The sequence below is a fragment of the Myodes glareolus genome, chromosome 23 (genome assembly GCF_982192425.1).
Source record: "Myodes glareolus chromosome 23, mMyoGla1.1, whole genome shotgun sequence".
NCBI classification, from domain to species: Eukaryota; Metazoa; Chordata; class Mammalia; order Rodentia; family Cricetidae; genus Myodes; species Myodes glareolus.
Genome location: NC_142048.1, coordinates 55,223,784 through 55,243,446, shown reverse-complemented (window position 1 = coordinate 55,243,446; position 19,663 = coordinate 55,223,784). Strand labels below are relative to the sequence as shown.

General features: G+C 48.0%; 1 protein-coding gene across 2 annotated transcripts; it reads right to left on the bottom strand.

The window, feature by feature from the left end:
• Positions 1-9,331: 9,331 nt before the first annotated feature.
• Positions 9,332-19,663, bottom strand: C23H13orf46 (chromosome 23 C13orf46 homolog). 2 transcript variants are annotated; one of them, XM_048456632.3, is made up of 9 exons: positions 19,366-19,660; positions 17,252-17,303; positions 16,231-16,390; positions 16,100-16,141; positions 15,111-15,161; positions 13,768-13,835; positions 12,871-12,949; positions 10,063-10,130; positions 9,332-9,687 (listed from the first exon to the last, which is right to left on the bottom strand). In XM_048456632.3, the coding sequence occupies exons 1-9, from the start codon at positions 19,553-19,555 to the stop codon at positions 9,621-9,623; spliced, it is 777 nt and encodes a 258-aa protein (XP_048312589.1). In that variant the 5' UTR covers positions 19,556-19,660; the 3' UTR covers positions 9,332-9,620. The 2 variants fall into 2 exon arrangements, with proteins under 2 accessions (XP_048312589.1, XP_048312590.2); XM_048456633.3 differs by lacking the exons at positions 9,332-9,687; positions 10,063-10,130 and adding an exon at positions 10,137-10,248 and having other exon boundaries at positions 19,366-19,663.

The window sequence follows — 19,663 nt, the reverse complement described above, 5'->3', positions numbered from 1 at the left end:
GAGACCAGCAATTGTAACACAACAGGCTCTCAGTATTTTCCCAGAGATGAAGCATGAGAAAAAGACCTAAAAACAGTCATTATAAATATGACAGAGGTCCTGTCCTGAAAGAGGAAATGGATACATTACTTAAATCCATGACAACACAAACAGTGGAAGGAAATGAATAAAGCTGTTTAAGACCTGAAAGTGGAAACAGAATCAATAAAGAAAACTCAAGCTGAGGGAAGTCTGAAAATGGATAATTCAGAAATTCAGACAGGAACTAGAGAGGCGGTGGTCATCAAGAGATGGAAGAGAATCCCAGGCACGGAAAGTGGACAGAAGAAATAGATACCTAGGTCGGGGGAAATATTAAATCTGAAAATCTCCTGACACGAAACATCTGGGAAATCTGAGACACTATGAAAGACCAAATCTAAGAATAATAGGAATAGAGGAAGGAGGAAGAAATCCAGGTCAAAGTCACAGAAAATATTTTCAACAAATTCATAGAAGAAAATTTCCCTAGCCTAAAGAAGGAGTTGCCTGTCTAGGTACAAAGGCATACAGAACACCAGATAGACTGGACCAGTAAGTCAAAACATTAAACATCCCAGAGGAAGAAAGAATATTAAAAGCTTCAAGGGAAAATGATCCAGTACCATAAAAAGGCAGACCTTTTAGAATTACACTTGACTTCTCAATGGAGACTCTAAAAGCCAGAAGGGCCTGGACAGATGGTGCTCAAACTCCAAGAGACCACGGATGCAGGCCCAGACTACAGTATCCAACAAAACTGTCAATCACCATAGATGGAGAAAAACAAGATATTTCATGATAAAGTCAAATTTAAATGATATCTATACACAAATCCAACCCTACAGAAGGTACTAAAAGGAAAAATCCAATATAAAGAGGTTATTCAACCCCCCCAAAAAACCCATAAGGAATAATTCCAGACCAGCAAAATCAAAAGAAATGAAACACACACACACAACCATCACCACCAACAACACCAACACCGCCACCACCAAAATAATAGGAGCAACAATCATTTGGTCATTAATATCTCTTAAGATCTATGGTCTCAATTTCCAAATAAAAAACACAGACTAACAGAATGGATGGGAAAACAGGATCTTCTTCTGCATCCAAGAATCATACCTCAATACCAAAGAAAAAACATTACCTCAACAAAAGGGGATAGAAAAAGATATTCTGAGCAAATGAACCTAAGAAACAAGCTGGCATAACCATTTTAATATCTAACAAAATAGACTTCAAACCAAAACTAATTAGAAGAGAAACAGAAGGACACTGTACACTCAAAGAAAAAAAATCCACCAAGACAACATTCCAATTCTTAATATCTATGCCCCAAACTCAGGAAACACTACTGCTGCTTAAATTCCATATTGGTCCTCATTCACTGAGAGTGGGAAACTTCAGTACCCCACTCACACCAATATACAGGTCATTCAGACAAAAACTAAACACAAATACTGGTACTAAAAGATGTTATAAACCAAACGGACCTAACAATTATCTACACAGACTTCACTCAAACGGAAAAGAACATATACCCTCTTCTCAGCACCTCATGAAACTTTCTCCAAAACCAATCACATACTCTGATAACAAAGCAAGTCTCAATAGACAAAAAAAAATTGAAAGAACACCCCGGGGGCTGGAGAGATGGCTCAGTGGTTAAGAGCATTGCCTGCTCTTCCAAAGGTCCTGAATTCAATTCCCGGCAACCACATGGTGGCTCACAACCATCTGTAATGAGGTCTGGTGCCCTCTTCTGGCCTGAAGACATACACACAGACAGAATATTGTACACATAAATAAATAAATAAATATAAAAAATTAAAAAAGAACACCCTGCATTCTATCAGACCACTATAGAGTAAAGCTGTATAGTAACAACAGAAACAATAGAAAGATTGCAAACTCATGGAAAATGAACAACTCTCTACTAAATGAAAAAATGGGTCAAGACAAATAAAAAAATTAAGCATACCCAAACTTATGGGGCACAATAAAGGTGGTTCTAAGAGCTGCCTCATCAAAAAGACCCAGAGGGAAGAACCAGGCACAGACACAAACAAAGCAAAGCCAAACCCCAACAGCATAAATAAATCAATATCCAAAAATCTTGGATTTACTCACAATCTTTTGGGCTCGTCCAAGGGCTCGGGTCACTTCTTCGGCTCTGCCCTCTGCAGCACACAGCTTGCCTTCTAGGCTCCAGGTGGCTCCACTCTACCAATGCTGTCCTTGGCGGTCTTTAAAATGCTAGTGTCCTCTGCAGCTGGGCTGCACTTTCACCAATAACCTATCCTGGGCTCATGACACCAAGTCTCAACTTCTCTCCATAACCCTTCAGTCCTGTGCCTCCGACTGCCCCGGAGGCAGCGCCTTCCCCAGTGACATATTCTGACCTCTCACAGAGCCACACCTCAGCTGTCTTTCATGACCCCTTCATTACTTCAAAACCAGCATCACCTGGGTGGCTCTTAACACTACCAAGTTTGGTTGCCAGCACAAGGTACAACACTTAGCCACAAATCCAGCCCTACACAAAGTACTAGAAGGAAAACTCCAAACCAAGGAAGTTAGCCACATCCACAAAAACACAGACAAGAGATGATCTCACATCAGCAAACCCCAAAGAAGGGAAAAACACACACACAATAACATCACCAACAATGAAAACTAAAACAACAGGAGACAGCAATCACTGGTCACTAATACCCCTAAATATAAACGGACTCAACTCACCTATAGGAAGGCACAGTCTAACAGATTGGATATGAAAACAGAATTCATCCTTCTGCTGCATACAAGAAACACACCTCAACCTCAAAGACAGACATCATCTCAGAGTAAAGGGTTGGGGGAAATTTTCCAATCAAATAGACCTAAGAAATAAGCCAGTGTAGCTATCCTAATATTTAACAAATAGACTTCAAACTAAAATTAATCAAAAGTGACAAAGAAGGACATTTCATATTAGTCACAGGGAAAAAAATCATCAAGAGGAAATCTCAATATTAAACATCTATGCCCCAAATACTAGGGCATCCTCGTATGTAAAAGAAATACTTCTAAAGCTTAAATCATACATTTAATCCCACACACTAATAGTGGGAGACTTCAACACCCCACTCTCATCACTAGAGAGGTCTGTCAGACAGAAAATTAACAGAGAAATAAGGGAACTAACAGATATCATGACTCAAATGAACTTAACAGACATCTATAGAACATTCCAGCCAAACATAAAATAATATACCTTCTTCTCAGCACCTCATGGAACCTTCTCAAAAACTGACCACATACTAGGAAACAAAGCAAACCTCAACAGATACAAAACAATTGGAAAAAAACCCATGTATCTTATCAGATCACCATGGCTTAAAATTAGAATTCAACAGCAACAATAACTTCAGAAAGCCCACAAACACATGGAAATTAAACAATTCTCACCTGAATCATCAATGGGTCAAGGAAAAAATAAAGGGAGAAATCAAAGACTTCCTAAAATTCAACGAAAATGACCACACAATATACTCAAATTTATGGGACACAATGAAAGCAGTGTTAAGAAAAAAGTTCGTAGCACTAAATGCCTACTAAAAGAAGCTGGCAAAGAATCCCACACCAGTGAATTAACAGAACACCTGAAAACTCTAGAACAAAAAGAAGCAAACTCACTCAGGAGGACTAGACAGCAGGAAATAAATTGAGAGCTGAAATCAGCAAAATAGAAACAAAGAAAACAATACAAAAAAATCAATGAGACAAAAAGTTGGTTCTTTGAGAAACAACAAAACAGACAAACATTTATCCAAACAAACCAAAAGGCAGAGAGAGAATATCCAAATTAACAAAATCAGAAACAAAAAGGGAGACATAACAACAAACATCCAGAGAATCATCAGGTCATATTTTGAAAACCTGTACTCCACAAAGTTGGAAAACTTAAATGAAATGGACAATTTTCTGGATGATTATCACTTACCAAAATTAAATCAAGACCAGATAAGCAAATTAAACAGACATATAGAAACAGTCATCAAAACTCTCCAAAACAAACAAACCAAAAGCCAAACAAACAAACAGGACCAGGTGGGTTCAACGCAGAATTCTACAAGATTTTCAAAGAAGAACTAATACCAATACTCCTCAAATTGTTCCACACAATAGAAACAGAAGGAGCATTGCCAAACTCTTTTCACGAGATTACATTTACTCTGATACCTAAACCACACACAGACATTACTGAGAAAGAGAATTACAGACCAGTCTCACTCATAAACATTGATGCAAAAATAATAAAGTACTGGAATCCAAATACAAGAACAAATCAGAAAAATCATACAACATAACCAAGTAGGCTTCATCCCAGAGATGCAGGGATGGTTCAACATACAAAAATCTATAAATGTAATTCACCATATAAACAAACTGAAAAAAAAACACATGATCATCTCATGTAGATACTGAAAAAGCCTTTGACAAAATACAGCATCGCTTTATGATAAAGATCTTAGAGAGAGCAGGGATACAAGGAACATACTTAAACATAATAAAGGCAATATACAGCAAGCTATCAGCCAACAGTCAAACTCAGAGAAACTCAGAGCGATTCCACTGAAATCAGGAACAAGACAAGGCTGTCCACTCTCTCCTTATCTATTCAATATAGTTCTTGAGGTCCTAGCTAGAGCAATAAGACAACAAAAGGAGATCAAGGGGATACAAATCAGAATAGAAGTCAAACTTTCACTATTTGCTGATATGATAGTTTACATAAGTGACCCCAAAAGTTCTACCAAGGAACTTCTACAACTCAAACACCTTCAATAATGTAGGATATAAGATTAACTAAAAAAAATCACTATCCCTTCTTTATACAGATGATAAATGGACAGAGAAAGAAATCAGAGAAACATCACCCTTCACAAATAGCCACAAACAACATAAAATATCTTGAAGTAACTCTAACCAAACAAGGGGAAGACCTGTATGATAAGAACTTTAAATCTTTGAAGAAAAAAAATTGAAGAAGACATCAGAAAGTTGAAAGTTCTCCCATGCTCTTGGGTAGGTAGAATTAACATAGCAAAAATGTCAATCTTACCAAAAGCAATCTACAGATTCAATGCAATGCCCATCAAAATCCCAGCAAAATTCTTCATAGACCTCAAAAACAAACAAACAAACAAACAAACAAAAACAAACCACTCAACTTCATATGGAAAGGCAAAAACCCAGGATAGCCAAAACAATCCTGTACAACAAGAAAGAACATCTGGAGGCATCACAATCCCTGACTTCAAACTCTACTACAGAGCTACAGTACTGAAATCAGTTAATAATTAAAGGAAATTATACTATTGGCATAAAAACAGGAGGACCAATGGAACCAAATTGAAGACCCAGATATCAAACCATACAGCTACAAATACCCGATTTTTTACAAAGAAGCAAAAATATATAAAATGTAAAAAAAGAAAGCATATTCAATAAATGGTGATGGCATAACTGGATATCAACAATTAGGAAGATGAAAACAGACCCATATCTATCATCACACACAAAACTGAATTCCAAATGGATCAAAGACCTCAACATAAAGCCAGCCACACTGAACCTATAGAAGAGAAAGTGGGAAGTACACTTGAATGCATTGGCACAGGAGACCACTTCCTAAATATAACCCCGGCAGCACAGACACTGAGAGAATCAGTTAATAAATGGGACCTCCTGAAACTGAGAAGCTTGGTGTGCCTCTCAGTGAGGTCTCTTTGAACTGCTTGAATTCTTCAACACTTCATAGCCTCCCTGTGACCTACACATAAACATAGCAGACATTTACTGTGTGATGTGTAATCTGTAGATTGAGAATATTTGTAATTAAGACTGGAATAAGGGCTGAAAAGATGATTCATCTGTTAGAAACACAGGATCTTTGCAGAGGAGCTGAGTTATGTTGCCAGCGACTGTGTCAGATGGCTCTCAACAGCCAGTAACTCCCCTGGGGGACCTGATACAACCTTGGGGACATCAGCATTCACATGCCCAAACTCCTACACAGACACATAATTTATATATATAAATAGGTTGGAATAAGATAACTTGTTTTTTTCCAAAGGTTAGTTATTAAAGGAAAACTGAATTGCTTGTCAAACTGTAACCAACAAAACAAATCGTTTGTGAATTGCTAGTCAATGAAATCTGACAGCGTGGATACAAACACATCTGTCGGCGTTAGAATCCCAGACCAGATGCTGTTCAAGTTATGCCCACCTGTGGACTGCTCTCCATCCTGATAGCTGATCACTGCTGCAGGAGAGACAGACACCCAAGGAAGGGTCTGTCGGCGGTTTGTAAACACGTGCCTCCGGTGTCATCTCCAGAGATGGCAAGCACCCTTCTTTCCAAGGAAGTTGACAGGTTTTCAGACTTCGCAGTACACCAGAAAGTTCCCTGTGCTATTTCCTCCAGCCACTCAAGAGTTGGGGACAACCTAGTTTTAGGCTTGTGCTAGAAAACTTCCCCCCTTTCCTATGATACCTGTAAGAAGGGACCCTGGCCACAGTGACTCTGCTTGGAGTCCCTATCCATGCTATCTGCTTATGGTAATTGGGGCCTGGATGTTCCTGAAAGCCCCTCTAGTCTATAGTCCATGGAGCTAATTCTAACAAACGTCTTGCCTAAAAGAATATTCTGTCAGTGTCCCCCTTGGGTCCCCAACCCGAGACCTTTCCCTGTGTACCTGATATAGCGGGCTCATGACAAATGTGAGTCCAGAGGAACCTCTTTCCTCCCTGGAGGACAGTGCCACCTAGAGTCTCAGCTGCTGGGTCCCATACCTGCTCCGTCCATGCTTAGTGCACGCTCTTCAGCCAGCAGGGGACCGTGGACCAGGGAATGACCTGGTGCCTCTTGACCCCCCAAGTGACGCCCCTGCGTAATCACCTTGCTCATTGTGTCCATCATTGTCAATGGATGCTGGGCCTATGACACCAATTGCAACCCGCTGCAGGACGCTTCACCAAGGTGCTTCCCAGTCAGAGGCACGAGTGGTTCTGAAGTCAGGGATGTCAGAGCTGCAGGTTGGTGGTAGGGGGTTGCATTTTTCAAGGCCAGCTGTGAGAGACACCCCTCCAAATCTGGAATGGAAATGACTTTCTCCAAATCACTTAGGAAACCACGAGCCCTGACAAGCTGATGCTGAGTCAGGCTAACAGGAGAGCCCACAAGGTCGTGCCCCTCAGGCCTGGCAGGGACACTGCCTGCTGGGGCTCTGGCCTCCTCCAACTCCTGTCTTTTCCAGGTCTATCCAGTGTGCCAGATCCCCTGCCGGTTCCTGGAATCTGCGACTGCTCACACCTCAGGCAGCAAACTTGGCAGCAAACTCAGGAGGATGTCACTGGGTTCCTTGCCAGCCAGTCCTCAGAGGACCTGAGTGGGAGGCGGCTTAGGCAGGCCTGTAGATAGGGAAGCTCAGGGAGGGCTGCAGGCAAGTCTCAGCATGCCTGGGCCTGCCCCACAACCTGGTTCTGCAGAGCTGCTGACTGGGGACTTTCCCTGTGGTTCCAGTTCCACTCCCTCCCAGTGACAGAGGCGGGATTGCAGGGACTTCGTTCCGAAGGGGCCTAGATGCCAGGGGTGGGGTGGAAAGCTGGAAGGTGGAAGGCTTAGTTCACTGAGTTGGACTGACCAAGGACACAGAGCCGTCTTGTGTTGGGGGAGCTGATTTCACCCTTGAGCACTTGGTGCTTACCCAGCGGCTTAAGGTTTCTTATTCACGCTATCCAGCCCTTGGCCTATGCTGAGGCTGAGCTCTTTGCTCTCAGTCTAGGTGAGGCCACAGACAAGAATCTGATGGCCATGATGTCACTCCTAGAAAATGAATGGAGGAGGAGAAGGGAATTCCTTGGGGAACAGAGCTCTTGGATCAGAAAGGGCACTACTTGGGTGGGCTAGGGCCCTTCGGGAGACAAGGGTCCTTGGCCATGGGATAGATGCCCTTAGAGAATGAAGTCTTTCCCATCATGGGCACTGAAAGTAGGGGTAGGTAGGTCCTTCCACAGGGCTGGATGGGTGATGAGCGGGACCAGAGCAGGAAGAGAGGTCAGCAGCTTGGAGGAAGGGATGGAGGAAGCCCGTGGGTAGCCCATGGGGACATGTGCTCCACCCCAGTGCTGCTCAGTCTCTGGACTCTGCCTCAGCTTCCTGACTGCTCCCTGGACCTCAGTTTCCCCATCTGTACAGCAAGGCTCATCCTTTGAGATGCCTTAAAAGGTGTGTCAGAACCAAACAAGATGGCTGAAACCAGCAGGGGCTCCTTCACCGAGACAGCCTCCAGCCTCCCTCACCCTTCCAGAATGTTTGTTCACCCCTGGGGAGGGTCCTAAACCACAGATCACTTCTGCCAGCCGTGTTCACAGTGCGGGAGCTCTGAAAATGCATCCCAAAGATAAGCTTACACGGGAAAGACGCCAAGAATATTGTCAGAATTCAGACCATACTGGGGCTCACACTCCCCACTCAGAAGCTGTTTGGTGAATCTCTAACCCCCTAACCCCAGGAGCATGGCAGGCGCCAAGGAAGCTCACAGGTCGCTGTACTCCAGGACATTAACCGGACTATAATCATCATATCCCCTCGCATCCTTGAATCTCTGCTCTCCCCTGGCAATGCACAGCCCTCCTCCACTGCCCCAGCTTCTCACTGGGGAATCAGAGGCAGCCTGACTACATAGAACCTCCCCATGCCACTGGTACCTGTAAGAGGGGACGCACCCCCATTCTGTCTCACGGACTTGGTTGCCTATTAGCGACTCTAGCATGCCTTCCTGACTAAGTATGACATTTGGGCGGAGCTCCTTTCAGGGCACTCAACTGCGCTGTGGTCCCTGTCTGCACACGCACCAACTTCTTACCGCAAAGGACAGTGTGCCTCAGTGTCCCGAGGACTCTTTCAGATATGAGCCTGAATTCCCTTCAGACCCCACAGACCATCCCTGAGTCACTACTTCCTCTGGTCCTCCCCATCCCATCTGGGGCTCTACGTTCTACACACATACCAGGCTGCTCTCAGTTATGACTCCAATAGGATCCTGCTCTGGGAAGGAGGCTGATGACCCCCCTACCCTGTCCCCATGTCTCCTAGTGACCATGACAACTCCAGAAGCACACTATGGGATCAAGCCTCTGCCACGCACACACACACGCACACACACACGCACACACACACACACACACACACACACACACACACACACACACACACGCCTGGTGAGTCCAGGTACTCAGGGCCTCAGAAGCACAAGTTTGAGGAAATGTTTCCGCTTTGTTTTGTGTGGGGGAAGGGGGAGACACATGAGAAGGAGATTGGGGAGTTCATATCCCCAAGTACCTTAGAGAACCAGGCTTCCAGGTAAAGGTACTAAGGAAGGCTGTGGCCCAGGACCTGGGGGTGCAAGGATATGGGTGCAGGGAGGGTCAGTTCAGAGGTAACCTTGGTCCCTCTCCTCTCCAGCTGCAGCCTGGAGGTTGCCTGTGTACGCCATTGTAACTCCAGCGAAGCCTTCCTGTTGTGCTGTTTCCTTTCGTGAGCATTTAGCTGGAGCTTAAGTTCTGGGAGAGCGAAGAGGCGGCCAGCCCATTGAATAGCTGGTTCCTAGGACTGAAAGCAAAGATGATTGGAAAACTTGAGTCACTAGGGGGCGCCATCAGACAGGCTAAAGTCCTGGTCCTGGTGGCAGAGATATTGTCTGCCCAGCTACAAGCAGGACCCATGGGGGTATGGGCTTGGGGGTTAGGGTTAGGACCCATGGGGACATGGACTTGGTCCATGTGATGCCCTGTCTCGGTACTGAGTAGCACCTGAAAACAGTCACCAGTGACATGCCTGTTATATATTACAAGAGAGGAAACCTCAGGTGCAGCGTGACCCCAATGTGCAGCACAGTCTGCCCCTGACCTGAGTAAGGCTCATGTGCCCTCCCTCTGCGGGCACCATCTGCCAGAAGGTAATGAGTTCACTCACTCTCTACCTTACCTGTAATTGGCCTTGGGTTGAAGGAGGGTCCCTGCGTTGGGTCTCCGTTGGCTGCTGTCACTCTGGCCCTGCCCATGGAGGGAGGATCATGAAGCTGTTCCAGGCCCAGACTGTCTTCCCTTAGTCCCCAGAGAGCTCTACTAGTGGCTGAGTCAGAGGGGTCCTGTCCTGAGACGACTGGTGGTTCTAATAAAGCCAAGGCGGTGTCAGTGCCTGGCTGGGAAGATGGGGCCCACAGAGGATGGGATCCTTGGGGGTCTGAGTCACTGGGGGCTCCTGGTAACTTCCAGGCGGTGGGAGGTGGAACCCTAGAAGCTAGGCTGTCGACTTTCCCTGAATTCCAGCATCACTTGGATCTGAGGAGCCAGTGGCTGTGTTGGATCGTAACAGTAGGTGTCCTCCAACAGCCTCTGGCCACCTGAAGCAGCAACAAGAAAGACCCCGTGGTTCAGTGTCTTTGCCAATCATGGACCCGGGGACAGAATGCAGGCACCTCTTAGCTCTCAAGTGCCAGGCCTGTTTCATCTTCCCAGTGAAACTGGCTGCTGCCAGCTGCTGCCCAAGCGGAACTGACCTCCTGCCCCAACGCTGAGCCCTCAGCACACAGGTGACCACCTGCTTCTTGTCCTGCCAGGACCTCTTTTCTGAAGGGATAAGTGAGGCTAAGCAGCCATACGGCTCCAAGTCCAAAGACAGACTGGTGCAGAGGCAGGGAAGGGAGACTCAGGTCTCAGGCATGTAGGAATGCTCAGAACCAAGGCTCAAAGTGTTTCTTGAGCCTTCAAAATATGAATTCAAATACGATTTCATCCATCTCTGGACCTAGCAGATGCTGTGACCCTCAACAAAGACACACAGAGGGAACAACATCACTGAGACTTAAGCAAAGGTTCTAATACCCAGAGGCCTGGCCTTGTCCAGACACAGCAACAGAGGATGGACAGGTGGACAGACCCATGTTGATGCCTGCTCTATGGCAAGAGTCCAGGAGTTATGGCTGAGGACTCCTATTCCACCCTGGCAAGGTGCCGGCCAGCTGTTTGTTCTCCCATGTCTCTGAGTACCTTTCTAGAGTACCTTCTGGTGGCAGCTGGAGAACGGGACCGGCTCAAAACCGCACGGCAGGCCCAAAGGGTTGCCTCGGTTTACCATATAGACCCAGTCAGAGGAGCATCAGGCCCATTTGTTCCCAATGAGTAATGATACTGGGAAGGCTTGCCCTTCCAGCTAGGGGTCTGGGTGGAAACTGATGGGTGGGCCTTCCTCCCCTCTCCACAGGGACAATGGCCTCCCTGGAAAGGCAATTCCTCACTCTTGCTCTGAGAGATTACACTAACCTTCTATGGCTAAAGAACCCCAATTCTTATCTGTACTCCATGTGTCCCCAAGGGAAGCAGCAGAGACACAGACATGTTACATATCTGTGGCGCGTGGCCTCTGGGCTTTGACTTCCTAGTGGCTCATCACATATGTCACATCATGCCTATGTGTATATAAGCATGGTCACGGAACATGTCTACATCTGACCTTGCGCATTTGTACTGTGGAAGGGACCATGTGTAACCGCAAATGTGAATATGTGTGCAGTGTGCAGATTACATGTGACTGTCTGAGTGTGGACACGTGTGGTATGTGTATGAGGAGCTGAGGAACATGGCCCTGCACACTCATGAGTGTGTACACGAGTATCCTATGTACATACCTGTGTGAATGTCGAGCATGTGAGAGTGCTCTGTGGGGGACTCTGGTGGCACATGTCTGGTGAGAGGGGGGCTGGACCCCCTCTTGGGATGAGGAAGAGGCCCATGAGTGGCAGCTGTTGTACTATGTCAGTTTGCTCTCCTTCGACCGGCTGAGCAAGGTGGAAGGTGTCCATATATTATCTTCCTTCTGTTCTCACGTGGCTGGCCTGGCAGGAACCTGTGTATCAGCCCTGAGCACTCTCCCAAAAAAGTTCAGACTCCTTGTCTTCAGATCAAAATGTCTAGACCGTCCAGAGGCCCTGGTACCCTGGTGCCTATCACATGGGACTGTGGCTGTGGTAGTCGCTGAGAAAGAAGCTGGCTCTAGCATCGGGTTGGGACGCCCTGACTCAACTTGCCTGGACTGAGGGTTTGTTCCTCGAGCATTAGACAGCTTCTCTGCTATCCTTGCACATTTAACGTGTATCTCTAGTGAAGTTGACTTCCAACACTTGGTGAAGGACCATCTCTCTGCTGGTCTGGAAGCACATGGCCACAGTCAGACCTAAAGATAGGAGTTCTCATGCTGTGGGTCATATGGTAATACTGGGGTTCTTGTTTCTCCAGCAGCAACAAGGTGAACCAGGCTCCTGGGCATCCCTGACCTTACCCTGCAGGGACCTTGGCACCCACCGTGCCTTCTCCTGAGCACCATGTTCCATGATGTATTTGGGCCCACAGCTGCTTCTAGATGTTTCCAGCACCTGCAGGGTAAAGGCCTAGGGCATGCCAGTATCATCCACTATTATTGGCAGGTGCCTATGGAAGACATAGCCATTTTCCTATCTCTGTCCACATCCCATGGAAGAAGAACATAATCCACAAACATCCTCTTGTCTCTGGTGGCCAGGGTGCACACCTAGGTCGTGTTCATGCCCCCTCCCTGAGCATTCTCAGGCCTAAGTGTACTAGGGGGTCTCTACATCACTGTTCTCTCAGCTGTGGCTAACCTTGCAAGATGGAAATGGAGTCCCCAGGGAACTGGTCAGAGGGGCCCTGGAGTGAGCACACCACCCCTGGGCTCCTAGCTGCTCAGACCCTTCCCTGCCCTCCAGGTCTTGACTACCTTTTCCAAACCACTGGCAGTGTCCCTCGCCTTCTTCTTCGTGGAATATGGGATGCAGCACACCCAGCTGGTCCTTGTCCTGAGGCCAAGAACATGAGGGAGTAAGGAGGCCCTCTCTCCCCCGTCACGCACCAATCTCCTGGATGGCAGCTTCCACTCCACACACTCTCAAACCCCACTGCTCCCACTCCACAAAGCCCAGGGAAGCAGGGCACACCCCCAGCAAGCTACATCTCAATTCCAGAGTTCGTTGCTTATCTTTGTCCTTCGGGCACCCAAGCCTCTTATTTTCTGTCTAGAGGGACTCTTAAAATACACCCTCCAGGTAGCAAGGTGGAGGTGGAGAAAGGTAACCTCCAAGTATGTTCCTCTCATAGGAGGCGGTGGTTCCCACCATGTGTATCATAGGCGGTGGCAGTTCATACATGTGGTGAAGGTAATCACCCAGCTCATGATCAAAGCTGCCCAACTGGGCAGCAAAGGATTGTCAGTGCATAGTTGGCCCATCTTACTGAGGGATCCTGGGCATAAAATTGGAAATTACAGAGGTGAGGGGTGCAGATGGGTGTCACGGCTCCTGCCTGCCCAGGTTACGTTACAGAACCCTCGTTCCTGCCAAGTGACTGCCAGCACTCAGGGTTACTCGGACACATACCCTACCTAGGGTGGTGAGCATTAGGGATTGGAACCCAGACAACAGACTCAACTGTCTCTCAAGCTAAAGTGTAAAGTCAACCCTTTGCCTGTGGTTAAATCCATCCCATAATCAATTGACTTACGCTTGGCTTAGGGGATGAAGGAAAGGCAGAAGGCACAGTGCTGTCACCATAAAGTCTGTGGTAGGAATGTCACCCTGATAAGCAGACCCATCTAGGTTATCCCTTAAGCAATACTCACTCATCCTCTGACAAGTCCCCTGTGTCCATCGGGGGCCTCTTCTCTTCCCTCAAGGCACAGGTGATTACCTATGGGAGATGGCAGGACAACCTATGGGACCCACCCAAGGAACAGATAGGAACAGAGAAAGCCAGTCCACTATGGTTCCGAATGTCCTCCTTCCAGACAGTACTCTGTTGAGTGGGAATGCCCAGCTGAGGACTCCGGCTCCTTGTGTGAACCTCCCTGACTCCTGAGCTACAGGTGGAGAGAACTGGCCCCTTGGTCTACTTCTGCTATTGGCTGACCTTTCCGGAGTCCTTAGAACTCAGGGCCCCATGAGTGGCCTCATAGAGACACAGTGTGATTCAGAAGCTAAAGGTATAGACAGGTGTAATCGGGAAAGTAGCCAACCTTCAGGTACTCCTTAAATTTGTCAACTGAGAACTTCAGAAGTCATCCAAAAATACATCTGCTCATTACAGCAGGGTCTTGGAGGGAGATTCCAAATAATTATGTTGATGAGCCACTGAGAAAATCTCATCATTTTATGGATAATGACGATGGTGATGTAACGATGATGTTTATTGTGACCATGACGGTGATTATGTGATGGGGATATTGATAATGATGGCCGTGATACTAGCGCTGCTGATGGTGGTGATGGTGGTGATGGTGGTGATGACCGTAACTGTGCGGTCAACAGCGGTGTGATGGTGACAAGGATGTCATGGGTGAAAATACAACGGGTGATAGCGGTAGTAACAGCCATGGTTGTCAGAGTAGTGATAATGTTGAGGGTCGTGATGGCAGTGATACCCGTGGTGACGAGGGTGGTGGTACTGCCGGAGATGATGATAACCGTGTGGTGATAGTAGTGGTGATATTGGTAATACCTCATACCAAGGCCACAGCCTGGAGATGTAGGTATACGCTTTCCAGTCCATGGTGGAACAAGTCAAGCACAAGAGGAGGTTCATGAGCATTTTGAGCAGTTACTGATAAAGCCATGTATCTCTTGTTCTTTCAGCCTCTTTCCGAGATTCCCTTAGAAGCTCTGGGTACCCAAGGATCCACGTTGGTGCAAAAGGAGGGAAAGCAAGAGTGAGAGCGAGTGAGCGAGAGAGAGAGAGAGAGAGAGAGAGAGAGAGAGAGAGAGAGAGAGAGAGGACACAGGTGTTTTTCTTCTACTCCCAATCAGCCCTCATCACTAGCACCATGGAGGTTTCCTGGAACTTCTGGTCTTGGGTCTCTGCCTCACCCCTCACCCTTCATGTGTCTGTTATGCATCCCCCCCACACACACAGTATGGATGCTCTCCTAGTGAGGAGTTTGGGTTTCTGGTCTGGAGGGTTTTGCTGTACCTCCTCCTCAGTATGGTCTCCAAGGTCGATCTCCACAAACACAGATGGTTTCTACGGATGGAAACAACAATTTATGAGAGCGCTTGGAAGGAGCTTCAAGGTTCTGCCTTGTAGACCTGTAGGTCTGGATGGCCCCACCAGATGCTGGTGATGACTGGGGGCCCCTGTGAAGCTTGGAGGACCATGGCAGCACAGAGAGCAGGGGCCAGAAGGCAAGCTCTGGGCAGATGAGGAGGAGTGTGACCTTCTGAACCGTTTCTACTCAGTGGAAACAGGTTCTTGAGATTCTGAGAGTTTCTCTATCCTTCAGGTGACAAGGCCACTGTGGGGTCCTGGGGATCCCTCCCCAGCCCTGGTCTACAGGAGCACATGGCTCACCTCCATACACTTACCTAGAGCCATGCTTCACTGAGATGAGATCTACTCTCTAAGGTGGGCTAGCTCAGGTGGGCCAACTCAGTCTCTGTTTGACACTTTGGCTGGCCCAGAAACTTGCCAAGGACTATCTGCTGTGAAGTCCTGGTGAAAAAGGTGTCCCACTAGCCCTGTTCCCCATAACATGGTCTGGGAAGAAGGACAAAGCTACCTTCCTTCATGAAGGTCACCGTGAAATTCCTAATTCAGTATGGTGCTTGCACAGATGTATCTCAGAGACCAAGGTCAGGTGTGCCTTTGGTCATCACCCCTGGGTGAGATGCTCTGGGCGGGGTATTATTATTCTGGGTGAAGTTCAATCGGAAGGGGAAATCTCAAGATCCACACCTTTAGTGACTTCATTGTTTGGCAAGCTAAGGCAGGATGCTGCAGGTTCAGGCAAAGAGGCCCAGGGCTTGACCCCTGAACCAATTTCTAGCCCGGCCAGACAGAAGAGCACCTGCTCAGATGGTTTTAAGGACTTCAAGTCTATGGTGTGCGCAGAGCCCACCGGGAGTTGCATACAGACAGATTTGCTCATTTCAACGCCTGTGACTCAAGTAAGAAGTGCTTGCCTGTTTTTCTAGAAGGTTATTCAGCTTCACGGACTCTGGCTCCTGCAAATCAAAGAAGACACCAATAGGTGAGTACAGGGGAGGCCGTGCAGGAGGCCAGAGTCCACAGAGCCGCCCAAGGCCAGCCTGACCTCGGCCACTGAGGTGCGTCTTCCTTTGTGGGCACCATCCTTTTCTGAGGTGCTGGCCTCTGAGTCGCTCTTCTCTGGCTCCGACTTCCCATACTTTTGGTCCAGCGTTCTGGGCTCATCCTGGTTCCTTTTCTTCCTGTCTTCCTCTAGGTTCACCTGACTGGAGATAAGTCAGTAGGTTAGGCATCGAAAAAGCAGTTTGGAATAAGTGTTACAGGAATCCGTTGCTGTCTTTCCGGATGCTCCCCCAATGCTAGGGGCACGGTAAGCCTGTGTGCCCTTTTGGAGACAAAAAGCAAGGCTCTCCTATGACCCCTAACAACTCATCTTGTCTGGAGACACCAGCTCCACTCCCTCCAGGCTTATGGGGAATGATGGTAGCTAGTTCTGCCAACCAATGGCGCCTCCAGAGACTTTCGACGCCAACATCCCTCCCCGCTCACTGTTTTCTGGTCTAGCACCTTCCACCGGTGCTGGTTCATGGGAAGCCCTCTGCAAACAGGCAGCCTGGCTTATGCTTGATCAACAGCGAATAGACTTCGGGATCTGAGAAAATTCCTTGGGTTCAATGACTTTGAAGCCCCCATGGAAGGCAGGATGGTAGGCAGCACAGAGATGGCTCTGTGTTAGGTGGCCAAGCAACCTGTTCTATTTGTCCAATTGTGAGATTGGTTATACAGCTTCCCTATTCAGAAAGCCACCTTAATGGACCCAGTGGACAAGAGACAGGGTGGAGTTTCCTTTCTAGAAGAGGCACATGGAGATACTCATTGAGATACTTCCTCCAAGTTGGCTGGACCAGGCAGAAGGGCTGCCTAGGAAGTGAGCAGGGCCGTCTGCACTTCTGAGACACATGATGGTGGGTTCTGGTTTTACAGGTCCCTTAGATAAAGGTCCTCAACCATCTCAACCAACACCCCCTGAAAGGAGTCTTCCCAAGTCCTGACCCAGAGGGAGGGCTCCATCCCTGCTCCCCACTACCCCAATCCTCCCATTTCAGAAGAGAGTGCCTTCCACTTACCAGGAGGTATCATCTGTGTCACTTCTTGGGTCTTTACCTTGGTCCTCAGAGTCTGAGGAGCAAGGGAAGTTAGTTAGCATCCCAAGGTATGATGGCTCCCGCACCCAGGCCTTCCCACAGTTCATCACCTCACTGGTTCACTGTCCTGCCTAGCACTCCTCAGGGCAGGCCCCAGGCCAGCTTGAGAGTGAACAGCCATGGCTAAAGAGAATTCTTTCCACATCTATTTCTTTGGCCATCCTCACAGCACACTTGCATTTTCTTCCTAATCCAGCACCTTCCACGCCTGGGCTAGAGCTTTGAGCCTGCTTCATGTGTAGTTGTGAAAGCCCAATCCTTACTCTATTCTTCCTCTGTGACCCAGGCTTGGCATCCATGGCCTCCTGGAACACACTCACAGGTCCCCAAATCTTCCTCATCCCAACACTAATTACGGGAATGACAGAACAGGGACCTCACAAGATGGTGACTTGCTCTAGATGGGGTGGCTTGTCTGGAAACATCCTGGCTACTGATGCCTCCTAGCTCTGAGGGCCATCACTGGGTTGATCTTAATTATCCTCTGTCCCAAGGGACAGGAGGTGCCTTGAATGTATTCAAGACTGAGGGGACCCTAACAAGTAGCCATAAAACATGAATTCCCTAGCTTCAGGGCAGTGACTGTAGAGAACTGTGCCAAGGGATCCTGGGAGCACTACTTGGTCTGTGAGCTTCCCCCTGACACGGCATACTTCTTCCGCATGTAACTTCCTCCCCACAGCTTCCAGGGATCTGGCAGTTCATCTAACAGGAAGGGCCATGAACAGATGACTCCACTGAGGCCCCAGTGTTGCCGTCGGGGCCAGACCTCAGCATGGATGGCTGGTACTATCTGATACCCACAGTGGCTTTGGGATTCAGACAGAAACCCCAAAATGTTAAAGAAGAGTTCTGGTAAAAACCCAAGCCCAGAGACTGGTCTGGGGGCTGCCGTGTTCTGGATGGTGCCCTAACAGAACTGGCAAGCCCTTTCCTTGGGTTTATCATCCAGGCTAGCTGATGCCAGTGGAGGAGACACTTCCTCATCAGCCAGTCCTCTCCTCTTCCCATTCACTCCAGTCCTCCATCCCAGTGCTGCCCTTCAGAGAGATGCTAGGTGCTTCTAAGCTGCCTCCTTCCTATAAGGGAGCCTGTCCCCTCCTGTGTTCAGCACATCTGCCCTTGGCCTGTGCCACATGGCCCCTTTCTCAGGAGACCTCATACCTGTCCCTCTGTTGCCTGCAGTGGGGGACTCAGACTTGTGGGCATCTGTGGTTAGAAGCTGACTGCCCAACAGAGAGAAGCAGGAGACTGAGGCCTTTTTGCTCTCTCTCTCTCTCTCTCTCTCTCTCTCTCTCTCTCTCGTGTGTGTGTTAAACAGCTTTGCACAATAGCTCAAACCAACGGGTCAGAATGACAAGAGGAGGAGAACTCGTTGGAAGGCCTCCTGGTGACTTAAAGGTGACTGGAAGGGCTGGAGAAATGCTGTTAAAAGCACTGGCGGCTCTTCTAGAGGTCCAGGGTTCGGTTCCCAGCACTCATGTGGGGCTCAGAACTCTAATTCCAATCCTAGGGGACCCAACACTCTCTTCTGTTCTCCACAGCACTGCATGTACACAGCACACAGGCATACATGCTGACAAGGCACCCACACATACAAAGATCTGTCAGCCCCACCTAAGCACACATGGAAACATGTCAGCTCCACCTGAGCACACGTGGATACATGTCAGTCCCACCTGTGCACACATGGATACGTCAGTCCCACCTGTGCACACATGGATACATGTCAGCCCCACCTGAGCACACGTGGATACGTGCACCTATGATTTAGAAGATGCTAACTATTAGGAGAACCTTCTAGTCCTGCTCCTGCCTGTGAAGTGGACTTAGCAAAGAGCAGTCAAGAGAAAGGTAGGATTTCCATCGCTTGGTGAAGTTCTGCAGTTAGAAGTCAGTGACTTCTCCTTACGGGAATATGCCTTGCACATTGGTGTGCAAACTATCCGTGTTCATCTGTACACAGACTGCTTTCTTGAAGTTGGGCCAGGTCTGGCCTGCCCTCCCAGCCCATCAGGAGAGAGCCACCCCCCTACCTAGCTCCTTGCGTAGTAGCTTCCTGATGCAGACTGGTGGATCCCCCTTCTGGTGCAAGCCACCCACACTCCTGCTCCTCTGGAGTTCAGCCCCCTCGCTGGCCACCTTGAAGTATCCAGGGGCTATTCCTGAGGGCAGGGCTCCAGGGCCAGGCCGGTGCCTCCTGTGGGTGGCGGGATCTTTTTCCATCCTGACCTAGAGGGGAGGAGGGAGCCACCAGCGTAGCCTCAGACCAAAGGCATCTCTACCAGCTTCTCTCCCCTGTCTCTCCTCCAGCAAAGTGGCCCAGAGCATGCT